The sequence below is a fragment of the Capra hircus genome, chromosome 1, assembly GCF_001704415.2.
Source record: "Capra hircus breed San Clemente chromosome 1, ASM170441v1, whole genome shotgun sequence".
Classification (NCBI taxonomy): Eukaryota; Metazoa; Chordata; class Mammalia; order Artiodactyla; family Bovidae; genus Capra; species Capra hircus.
This window is the reverse complement of record NC_030808.1, coordinates 134,944,694-134,956,854: the sequence shown is the minus strand read 5'-3', so window position 1 is coordinate 134,956,854 and position 12,161 is coordinate 134,944,694. Positions and strand designations below refer to the sequence as shown.

Below are 12,161 nucleotides of genomic sequence, written 5' to 3'. Positions count from 1 at the left end.
CCTTCTGCCTTTCATTTTGGGAATCTAAGGGAATGTGTTCTTCTGCACCAGCAGAAACAAACAGAGTTGGGGTTGACAGCCAGAGTCTCATGCCTGCAAGGAATCACATTTTGAACTCAGACAGACCAGGTTCAAATGGGAATTCTCAGAACCTTAGTCTCTTCATCTCTGAAACAGATATAGATACTAACATCAACTCTGTAATAGTCTTATTCAGATTAAAACTAACAACAGTAACAAAACCTGGGATATGGTGATTACACAATAACATCAATTTTCATTCAAAGTTTCAAGCCAGAAACTTTGAGAAATTCAGACAGATGAGAGAGATGTCAGGACTCTTGAGACAGGCATTGTTGCCTGGGGTTTTAAGACTTGGGAACTGGGTCCAGAAACTAGAAACAAGTAAGATCAGTGCTGGTTACTAAAAATGAATGGCTATCATAAAGGAGTTGAGGGCAAGTGGGTTGCTTGTAAGGATTCACATCCATGCAGGAAAAGAGTGAGCTTAGGGGAGTGGAAGAAGAGGGTTCCTTTGCTCTCTTCTCAAGACTGGGTTTCCAAGGCTGAGACGGAGGCGGGACACCCTTTCCCACATAGCTTTCCAGTACTAAAGGGGCCGTGGGGGAATGCCTGCTTGTACTGAGAAGGTCATGTGACCAGCGAGGTCGGTGTGAGAGGGCCAGTCCACTATGTACAGGGTAATGCTGCAGACAAAGGGCGTGCCTCCAGCCTGCCACCCCTGCCCCTGCACCCCCACCTGCTCCTGAGGAACTGCCACCAGACCAAGGAAAGAGGAACTGCCTGGCTCATCTTGTCACCAAAACTGTTTCTTAGTGGATAGGAAGGAAAAAAGACACACCTGAAAGAACAGGAGGGCGGCTCAGAGCCATTTAATTTTAGTATTCAAAGAGAATGCACGCTTCATTTGCACACTCCCAATTGGGAGTGAAGCTGAATTATTGTTCACAGATTTATTAACAGGCTGATGAGGAGCAATTTGAAGGGGGAAAAAATGGGATTAGCTGAGCCAACATGAGTTCATCAAGAGCCAGTCATGCCAAACCAACCTCATTTCCTTTGTTAATGGGGCTCCCAGACCGGCAGGAAGCCGTAACAGTGTTATTTGACTGGAGGAAGCCTTTTGACAAAGCCAGTCATGATATCCTGACTGATATCCAGACCAGATGCAGACGCGTGGCTGAGCATCCTCTGGGGAGAACATCTCCAAGCGTGCTCCGCGCAGGCGTCGACGGGCCAGGGTGACCTGGAAGACGGTGGCTCTTGGGTCCACCGTGCAACTCAGCCCTGGGTACGGCTGAGAACAGCTGACATATTTGTGAACGATGTGAATGGCCTGAGGCTGGTATCATTGTTTAATTAGACAGTCCAAAGGTTGAACATTCCAAATTAAGACCAAGGTTATGAGGAGGGGCTCCAACCAAAAGGACTGAATCTAAGTTAGTCCATGGGGGCTGCTATACCAAAGGGTCACATGGGCAGCTTACAAACAGCAGAATGGTTTCTCACAGTTCTGGATGCAGCAAGCCCAAAATCAGGGTGCCAGCATGCTGGGGTTCTGATGGGAGCTGGACTGCTGACTTCCTGTTGCATCCTCACAGGGCTGAAAGAGCCAGCCAGCTCTCTAGCCTCTTCCACAGAGGCATGGACCCCCCAGGGGGCTGCACCTCCATGAGCTCCCTGCCTCCAAATACCTGACTGCCCTTGGCTGCTTCCCCTTTGGATCTCTGAGCCTCACTTACATCCCCTGCCAGAGGCCAATCCAAGCTCTGGGTCCTGCAGTCCTTTTGTTCCCTTAGAGAAAGAGCAGGAGCTCCTCCCTGTTTCCCCTGGGGGTCCTCGGAGGCGGCCTCGATGGTTTCTTCAAACCATAGTGCTTTGCAGGACAGAGGCTGGCACCCTGCTTCTGTGGGGCCATCCCCCTGACAGTTTTCCTGGGGTGACCACAGCCTCTGGAAGAGTAACCAGTCTTCCTTTCCAGTCTGAGTGTGGACTGTCCTCAGGAAACCCACCTCCCTGCCTTGGGTGGGCCCAAGACAGTCCACAGCGGGTCCCCAAGAGGCCCTCTTCCCAGAGGAGCCAGGATGCAGGGTGCAGCCTGGTTCATAGGCGTCCCTCCCCTCCCCTCCAGACCCGAGCAGGCCTACACCCCCAGCCTCATTCCTAAGCAAGGAAAGTGATGAACAAACCTCCAGGGGAGGCAGAGTGACACTCAGGTCTCTACTGGGGCCTGCACTGGAGACCCAGAGAACAAGGGTTATGACTCTGCCACACAGCAGAGGCGAGCACTCTCAGGCCAGCTGCCGGGGCTATGTCTCGGAGAGGCCCATTCTCTGTGGCCCCAGCTCTTTTCCTGGCCATCCCCTGACAGGCAACACAGCAGCCTGGTGTTTTCTGTCGTGTCTCCACACACATTTCTCGTCCTTCCTATACTGTGTATTGAAAATGTGTTCCACATCAAGTCTCATTAGCTTCGTTGTGCTCATCTGTTCAGGAATATTTTCCTCTCAGTTGACTTAATAACACTCATGTGTTTTGTGACTTCCCCCCTTTCCCCTCGTTGTTTTCTCTTCCTTTTCAGGGTAAATAGGTCCAACGGGCCAGGCTGTGCGACCATACACCACTCACCCCTGCATCACACACACTGACATTTCTGTAAGTGTAGGACCCCAACTCCTGCCGGGCTGCTCCCTCACGTCCATCCCTGTCTGCACCTCCACACTCACAAGAACCCCACCCTCTCCACACCTCTGGTACACACCCACACAGCCCCCCATACACACATGCACTTCTTCCCTCATGCACCCACCTCCTCCACGTACAGCCATCTCACCACCACAGAGAACGGCCTCCCTCACACATACTCCCATACACCCCCAACACAGATTCCTAACCCACTGTGTCCCTCTCACCCCGTGGCAGACGCTGCCCCTGCAGCAGCCCTGAGCTCAGGTCCCTAAGCAGTTTCCTCGGTGTAAGGACCCTGCATGGCTCTGGGGTTCAGTGCCACGGGATCTGCTCTGGGGCTGAGCATCCTCCAGTGAAGAAGGGGCTCAGTCACTCAGGGGCCTGAGGCTCCCGTCCCCAGGCCTTCCCACCACCCTCCTGCCACTTTTGATGAACAAGCGTGGGTGAAGGGCTGGCAAATTCACAAATAGAGGACTAGAAAGCAACTCTTCCCTTTCTTTTCTTGACCGCTCCAAAAATACCGTGGACTCCCCCGACCCCACTGTTCCCACAGGAAAGCCCCTCCCGTGTGCATCCATTGTCTGCGAGGAGCTGACTTCCCTCTGGCCTTGGCTCAGGACCTCTCCCAGGTTCCACCTACTCCTCCCAGACACTGGTTTCCGAAGACCCTTCTTCTGTCTCCCGGGGGAAATGGTCTCCTGTTGGCCTGTCTCCCACCTATCCCAACTTCTCCACGCATTCCAGAAGTGGTCTTAGAGGCTTTGGCTCGTTGGCTAGTCTTTTCTCTAAAGGCGCCAGGCATATTTCCGGACCCCACTGACATTTAGAAAATCTAAACACTCAAAAACGTCTGCATGGCCTTTTTAGAATTAGCAATTAGTTGTTAAAGGTCTCTGTGATTCCCACAATGGCTCCATCTCTAATTTGTTTTTCCTAAAACACTTTTCATTTCCCATGTCCATTTCTGGAGCAGCTCTGCTCCAAAGGGAAAGAATCAGCAGGCAACACATGATAACAGGTCCAGGGGTCACTGCTGATGAGTAAGAGATTTCAAATACCACATCAAGGGCAGGCAAAGAGAAATGTGCTGAACAGCTACTGTGGGCCAAGCACTTTACCTACACAATTTAATTTTACTTTTGCCCTTAGAACATGCTGAAAAGAGGAGAAATTATTGTTCCCACTTTACAGATTAAGAAACTGAGGCTCAGAAAGGTGAACAGCAGCTCGCTTGAGGAGACTTAGCACCCACATGGCTTAGCTGGGATTTGAAAGTCTCTGTTCTCTCTCCCCATTACCAGGTACCTCCAACTTAAGGGTCTAGGAATGAATCAGAACAGCAGCCTAAGCTTCAGTAAAGAGAAATCTTACGCCTCACATGTGAAGGTGTGGCAAGGACTATGCCCAGGCGGGGCCGTGCTCCAGCTAGAGCAGAGGACAGATGGCATGGTGAGGACAGGGAGAAGCTGCAGTCAGATATCCCAAGGACGCCCAGCCTGTTGGCTAGGAGCTGTCAGACACTCCATAGAAAGCAGGCGCTTCCTCATTTGGAACCCTAGTTTACCCAGCATAATACATGTGTTGTCCCCACCACCACTGGTTATAAACGCCACCACTGAATGGTTGTTGCACGTACCAGCCACTGGGCTAAACTTAGAGCACACATCCTTCAGTCCTTGCAGCCGGGCGAGGGAGGCTCCATTTTACACAGGGAGGTACTGAGACTCAGCTGTGAAGGAAGTGGCCCACGGCCATGCTGTTAAGGGGTCTCAAAGCCCAGCTTCGGACACAGGATTGTCCAGATGCATGTCACCCTTCAGGGTGGTGCATTTAATGAAATTCATTTGTTGTTGATGACTCGCATAGTTCAAAACTGAAGTTCCCATAGGAATACATTTGAAGAATCATACTTCAAATTTTTCCCATGAAGTGAGACTTTATAAATATTTTTGTTTGCACATATTAGCAGAGTACATGCCCTCGCTGCACTGGCACCCACAGCCTCAGCTAGGTCCCACAGTGTGGCTCCTGGGCCAGAGTCCTCCTTAGCCCGAGCCTCTGGCAACATGAAGACGCCCTGAAGGTAGCCCAGCCCTGAGCACTTCCAGCTGCTGCTCTGATCCCAGCCAGCACGAGGGGGACTGTGTCCTATTGTTGCAAATAGAATCGACACAAACAAAAACACAAGGCCCTCACTCTCTTGGCCAGCAGTTCCTTTCTGGGGGCTGAGAGGCAAGTCTTGTTCTTTCCTCTCTCCCTGGAGGTGAGCTAAAAGCTGGAGTGTTTGCCTAGGAGCAGGGAGGATGGTGGTGGAAAGGACCCGAGCCACCTGACCATCCCTAACAAGGGGCAGAGGGGCTGCTTTCAGAGCCCCGCCCGTCTCCACCCACCCTTGCTGGTGGCTGTTCTGTGCAGAGCCAATGCCCTTGGTATGTGGCCCAGGCTAGGGGAGGCCAGGGGAGCCCGCCCTAGGCTAGGCAGGCCACCGTGTGCCGCCTGGCAGGATGCCGTCCCCGTAGCCAGGCCCCAGCGCCTGGGGCTCCCCTGCTGATTTCATTACCCCACTCTTCTTGCTGATGGGAAAGGGCTGGGACCTTGCGTTGGAGCGGGCATGGCACAAGGCTTTCCGAAGTGGCCAGCAAATCCTGATTCTCCTTCAGAGCTGGCCTCAGATCCTTTGTCTAGATCAAGGAGGGGGAAAGAGCTTAGACCCCTAGGCTTGGGTCTGATTTCCTCTTGGGCCTACTTGAAGCAAGACTCAGGCTTAAACAGTCCAAACAGATCAAAGGCCACAATGAATGTATAAGAAACAATTAGTTCACTGGTGACTACCCTGGAGGTGGGGAAAAGAGCCCCACGGCCAGAACTCAACTAACATTTCATCATTAGACGTGGCTGCTCCTGTTTTACGTTTTTTCCATTCCAGCTCTCTGCCTCCCCACTGTAGGTCTCACAGCCTACCTCCCCACTGCAGGTCTCACAGTCGACCTCCCTACTGAAGGTCTCACAATCTACAAGGGATTCCCTCCTGGCATGCAGAGTGATTCATCTCTTGGACCCGATCTGCACATATGACTAACAATAAGCCTGGTATTTAAGCGAACAGCAATCAGTTATCCCTTCAACGCACCCCTCGGTGGCCCATCTATCCTCAGACATGCTCAATTCCAATACAGTGGACCAAGGATGAGCACTTAGGGACTGGGCCTCTCACTGGCTGCTCCTCACAAAACCATTGCCATGTACCACATCCCTTAAAACAAGTGCAAATTTATCCCAAGCCAGTACATTATCACACAGTTAGCTCCAAAGCAGTGGCATTCCCAGGATACCAAGTAAATGCAAATATAAAGCCATTCTTGGGGGCAATTTCCTACCTAGACCAAAAAAAAATGTCCACAGGGGGAAGAATTCCCACTATCAATGACCCCGCCATGAAACATTATATAACAGAAAGGAAACACTCCACCATGAACAAGAACAAGCAGACACAGAATGTGGGAGGATTAGCATTCTAAAAATCTGTGCTAATAAAACAATCAGAAAGGGATTATAGAAATAAATACACTTAAAATAACTGATGAAACTAAAATGAAAATATAAATCATAAGGGATTATCAAGAAACCATGAAAACAGGGCAGGTAATTTGGAAAACTATTTGAAAGTTATACTAGAGAATGTACTTCAGGAAAAACGAAGTTAAATCCATAAGGGTGGGTGAAGTGCGAGAAGGAATGGTGAGCAAATAAACCAGAAAGCTTGTGGGTAAATAGAAGTAAGTACTGAATTATTCATAAACAACAACTATAGTAATAATGGCCACTGGGAGGGAGTTAAAGACAGGAAAACTAAAATCTTAGTCAACAATAACATGGAAGATGGCAGAGGATGGTGGGCATCCAGACATTACAGGACCCTTATTTTGTTCTGTTGGAGAATAGAGATATTCATCAGCTGTTTTTGTTGTTGTTCAGTTGCTAAGTCATGTCCGACTCTTTGCGACCCCATGGACTGTAGCCCATCAGGTTCCTCTGTCCGTGGGATTTTCCAGGCAAGAACACTGGAGTGGGTTGCCATTTCCTTCTCCAGGGGATCTTCTTGACCCAGGAATCAAACTCATGTCTCCTGCCTTGGCAGGCAGATTCTTTACCACTGAGCCACCTGGAAAGCTCATTCATCAGCTGTAGAGTTTGCTAAATCATGGTTCATTGTTTAAATGTAAGGGTAACAGTGATGCACTCAATATGCCAGCAAATTTGGAAAACTCAGCAGTGGCCACAGGACTGGAAAAGGTTAATTTTCATTCCAATACCAAAGAAAGGCAATGCCAAAGAATGCTCAAACTACTGCCCAACTGCACTCATCTCACACGCTAGTAAAGTAATACTCAAAATTCTCCAAGCCAGGCTTAAGCAATACATGAACCATGAACTTCCAGATGTTCAAGCTGGTTTTGGAAAAGGCAGAGGAACCAGGGATCAAATTGTCAACATCCGCTGGATCATGGAAAAAGCAAGAGTTCCAGAAAAACATCTATTTCTGCTTTATTGACTATGCCAAAGGCTTTGACTGTGTGGATCACAATAAACTGTGGAAAATTCTGAAAGAGATGGGAATATTAGACCACCTGACCTGCCTCTTGAGAAACCTATATGCAGGTCAGGAAGCAACAGTGAGAACTGGACATGGAACAACAGATTAGTTCCAAATAGGAAAAGGAGTACGTCAAGGCTGTATATTGTCATCCTGCTTATTTAACTTCTATGCAGAGTACATCATGAGAAACGCTGGGCTGGAGGAAGCACAAGCTGGAATCAAGATTGCCAGGAGAAATATCAATAACCTCAGATATGCAGATGACACCACCCTTATGGCAGAAAGTGAAGAGGAACTAAAAAGCCTCTTGATAAGTGAAAGGGGAGAGTGAAAAAGTTGGCTTAAAGCTCAACATTCAGAAAACGAAGATCATGGCATCAGGTCCCATCACTTCATGGCAAATAAGATGGGGAAACAGTGGAAACAGTGTCAGACTTTATTTTGGGGGGCTCCAAAATCACTGCAGATGGTGATTGCAGCCAGGAAATTAAAAGACACTTACTCCTTGGAAAGAAAGTTATGACCAACCTAGATAGCATATTCAAAAGCAGAGACATTACTTTGCCAACAAAGGTCTGTCTAGTCAAGGCTATGGTTTTTCTAGTAGTCATGTATGGATGTGAAGAAAGCTGAGTGCCGAAGAATTGATGCTTTTGAACTGTGGTGTTGGAGAAGACTTTTGAGAGTCCCTTGTACTGCAAGGAGATCCAACCTGTCCATTCTAAAGGAGATCAGTCCTGGGTGTTCTTTGGAAGGACTGATGCTAAAGCTGAAACTCCAATACTTTGGCCACCTCATGCGAAGAGTTGACGCATTGGAAAAGACCCTGATGCTGGGAGGGATTGGAGGCAGGAGGAAAAGGGGACAACAGAGGATGAGATGGCTGGATGGCATCACGGACTCAATGGACGTGAGTTTGGGTGAACTCCGGGAGTTGGTGATGGACAGGGAGGCTTGGCGTGCTGCAATTCATGGGGTCGCAAAGAGTTGGACATGACTGAGCAACGGAACTGAACTGAATTGAACAGCGATGCATACTGCATTCATAGACTGGCAGACTCAATGTCAACTATCCCCAAAGTGACCTACGAATTTAATACAAGTCTAATCAAGCTTCCAGAAGGTTTTTTTTTTTAAACATATAGGCAAGCCACATATAAAATTTACATGGAATGACAAATGAATAAGAACAGATGGAGCAATTCTGAAAAAGAAGAATAGTGTTGGGGGAATCACACTACCCAACTTTCAGACTTCTTTGTAAAACTACAGTAATCAAGAGCGTGGCAGTGACAAAAGAACAGACACACAGACTAGTGGAAGAGACAGAGTCTGGAAATAGACCCTTACAAATATGTCCAACTGAGGGCTTCCCTGGTGGCTCAGTGGTAAAGAATCTGCCTGCCAGCGCAGGAGACGAGTCTGAACCCTAGTCCGGGAAGATCCCACATGCCATGGAACAACTAAGCTGACGCGCCACAACTATTACACCTGCCCTCTAGAGCTTGGAAGCCACGGCTGCTGAGCCTCCATGCCACAGCTGCTGAAGCCTGCACACCCCAAAGCCCATGCTCTGCAACAAGAAAAGCTACCGCAATGAGAAGCCTGCACACTGCAACTCGAGAGTGCCCCCGCCGCTCACTGCAACTAGAGAAAGCCCATGCAACAAGGAAGACCCGGCGCAGCGAAAAATAAATTTAAAATGTGTCACTTATTTTATTAAAAAAAAAATTCCAACTGATTTTTTATAATGATGCAAAAAAATAACGGAATAAAGAGTCTTTTTGACAAACGATGCTTAAAGGACTTAACATCCATATGCGAAAAGACGAAAAAGAATCTTACAAAAAACTAACTCAAAATGTAAATGTGAAACTATGAAACTTTTAAAAACACATGGTAGAAGTTTTTCCTGACTGGAATGTAGCAAAAAATGCTTAAATGTGCACCAGAAGCACAGGAGGATTGAGGGGGTGTCTCACAAAGTTGGCAGGGGGGCTTCTGGATACTTGAACTCTGCCGTCCTATCCCACCAGAAAGTTTCCTTGGCTTTTCTCCCCAGAGTGTATCTGACAGTCAAAACATACAGAATTATGTTGACCCTCATTCCCTTGAAGCAGTAATGGGAGGCCACTTACCCATGATGGTCTTGGTGTATTGGTAAGGCTCTGAGAGGAAGTGTGGGAGGGTGAGGACAAAGGCCCCCAAAGCTAGCAGAAGACCCCCAATGCCAATCAGCCTTGGACGGTGCACCCGGCTGCCAAAGTAGCTGACGAAGATGATGAGGATGGCGTTGCTAATCTGCAGAGAGAGCAGAGGAGCCAAGTGAGACCACAGGCTATGTCCTCACCCAGCCATAGTGGACCTGACCATCAAAAAAGAGAGGCAAGACGCTGCCTGCTGTGACCTAAGGGGTCAAGCAGAGCTGTGGTGCCAGCTCTGCCCAGAGATTCTTACAGGGGGCCAAGCATGCAGTTTCAGCTTTCCCCTGTTGTCAGAAACCCTTCCCAGCCTCAGCCTTCTAGGCCAGACCAAAGGAAGTATCTAGAGACTATGGGAAGTTCAACCATCTTAGGGCCAAACCTTTTGGGGCCAAATTCAAGAAAGCCTCCTATTCTGGCTGGCTCCTAGAAACGTGCATTTTCTCTAACTAAAGTCCCTATAGACTCTGATTTCATAGTCAGAATAACCACCAAGCAACATGCACTACCTCGTTTCAGCACGCAGCAAGACATTCTGCAGGTGGAACAATTGGGACTCAGTATATTGAGTAACTTGCTGTGCCCATGAGGTCAGGAGGTGGCTCAAACCAGGACAACCTGAGTTTAAAGTGCCCTGTCTTAAGTGCGCTGGTCTACTGCCCCTTGCAGAAGTGGGTTCCTGCCTCAGAAGCTCTGCTCCTAATCAGCCCTGGCTCTCCCTGGGTTGGTTTCCACTTCTGTGAATGAGGGATGAGGATTCACTCAGTTCAGTTCAGTCACTCAGTCGTGTCCGACTCTTTGCGACCCCATGAATCGCAGCACGCCAGGCCTCCCTGTCCATCACCAACTCCCGGAGTTCACTCAGACTCACGTCCATTGAGTCCGTGATGCCATCCAGCCATCTCATCCTCAGTCATTCCCTTCTCCTCCTGCCCCCAATCCCTCCCAGCATCAGGGTCTTTTCCAATGAGTCAACTCTTCGCATGAGGTGGCCAAAGTATTGGAGCTTCAGCTTTAGCATCATTCCTTCCAAAGAAATCCCAGGGCTGATCTCCTTCAGAATGGACTGGTTGGATCTCCTTGCAGTCCAAGGGACTCTCAACAGTCTTCTCCAACACCACAGTTCAAAAGCATCAATTCTTTGGTGCTCAGCCTTCTTCACAGTCCAACTCTCACATCCATACATGACCACTGGAAAAACCATAGCCTTGACTAGACGGACCTTAGTCGACAAAGTAATGTCTCTGCTTTTGAACATGCTATCTAGGTTGGTCATAACTTTTCCTCCAAGGAGTAAGCGTCTTTTAATTTCATGGCTGCAATCACCATCTGCCGTGATTTTGGAGCCCCAAAAAATAAAGTCTGACATTGTTTCTGTTTCCCCATTTTATTTCCCATGAAGTGATGAGACCTGATGCCATGATCTTCGTTTTCTGAATATTGAGCTTTAAGCCAACTCTTTCACTCTCCTCTTTCACTTTCATCAAGAGGATTTTTAGCTCCTCTTCACTTTCTGCCATAAGGGTGGTGTCATCTGCATATCTGAGGTTATTGATATTTCTCCCGGCAATCTTGATTCCAGCTTGTGTTTTTTCCAGTCCAGCGTTTCTCATGATGTACTCTGCATATATGTTAAATAAGCAGGGTGACAATATACAGCCTTGATGTACTCCTTTTCCTATTTGGAACTAATCTGTTGTTCTATGTCCAGTTCTAACTGTTGCTTCCTGACCTGCATACACATTTCTCAAGAGGCAGGTCAGGTGGTCTGGTATTCCCATCTCTTTCAGAATTTTCCACAGTTTATTGTGATCCACACAGTCAAAGGTTTTGGCATAGTCAATAAAGCAGAAATAGATGTTTTTCTGGAACTCTCTTGCTTTTTCCATCATCCAGCAGATGTTGGCGATTTGATCTCTGGTTCCTCTGCCTTTTGTAAAGCCAGCTTGAACATCAGGGAGTTCACGGTTCACGTATTGCTGAAGCCTGGCTTGGAGAATTTTGAGCATTACTTTACTAGTGTGTGAGATGAGTGCAATTGTGCAGTAGTTTGAGCATTCTTTGGCATTGCCTTTCTTTGGTATTAGAATGAAAACTGACCTTTTCCAGTCCTGTGGCCACTGCTGAGTTTTCCGAATTTGCTGGCATATTGAGTGCAGCACTTTGACAACATCATCTTTCAGGATTTGAAATAGCTCAACTGGAATTCCATCACCTCCACTAGCTTTGTTTGTAGTGATGCTTTCTAAGGCCCACTTGACTTCACATTCCAGGATGTCTGGCTCTAGATGAGTGATCACACCATCGTGATTATCTGGGTCATGAAGATCTTTTTTTGTACAGTTCTTCCGTGTATTCTTGCCACCTCTTCTTAATATCTTCTGCTTCTGTTAGGTCCATACCATCTCTGTCTTTTATTGAGCCCATCTTTGCATGAAATGATGAGGGATGAGGATTAAAGCGCCCCAATTCCCTTCCCAACTGGAAACACCAGTAACTCAAGCTCTTGGTGCTCCCTGGAAGGCCTGCTCTCTAAGCCCCACCAAAGAGGGGAATCAAAGGCCCCAGCTTGGGGAGCAGGCTCTTCAATGGTAAAAGAGGGGCTGGCAGATCTTCTGACCTTGACTCCAAGATGGTCATGTACCCTAGGAAGT

General features: G+C 48.1%; 1 protein-coding gene across 1 annotated transcript in view; it reads right to left on the bottom strand.

Annotated features, from left to right (window-relative positions):
* Positions 1-12,161, bottom strand: part of SLCO2A1 (solute carrier organic anion transporter family member 2A1) — a 94,107-nt gene that overhangs the window by 32,098 nt on the left and 49,848 nt on the right. Inside the window, exon 3 of the mRNA XM_018051074.1 lies at positions 9,445-9,607. Within this exon, the coding sequence (XP_017906563.1) occupies positions 9,445-9,607 (163 nt within the window). The remainder of the gene's footprint in view (positions 1-9,444; positions 9,608-12,161) is intronic.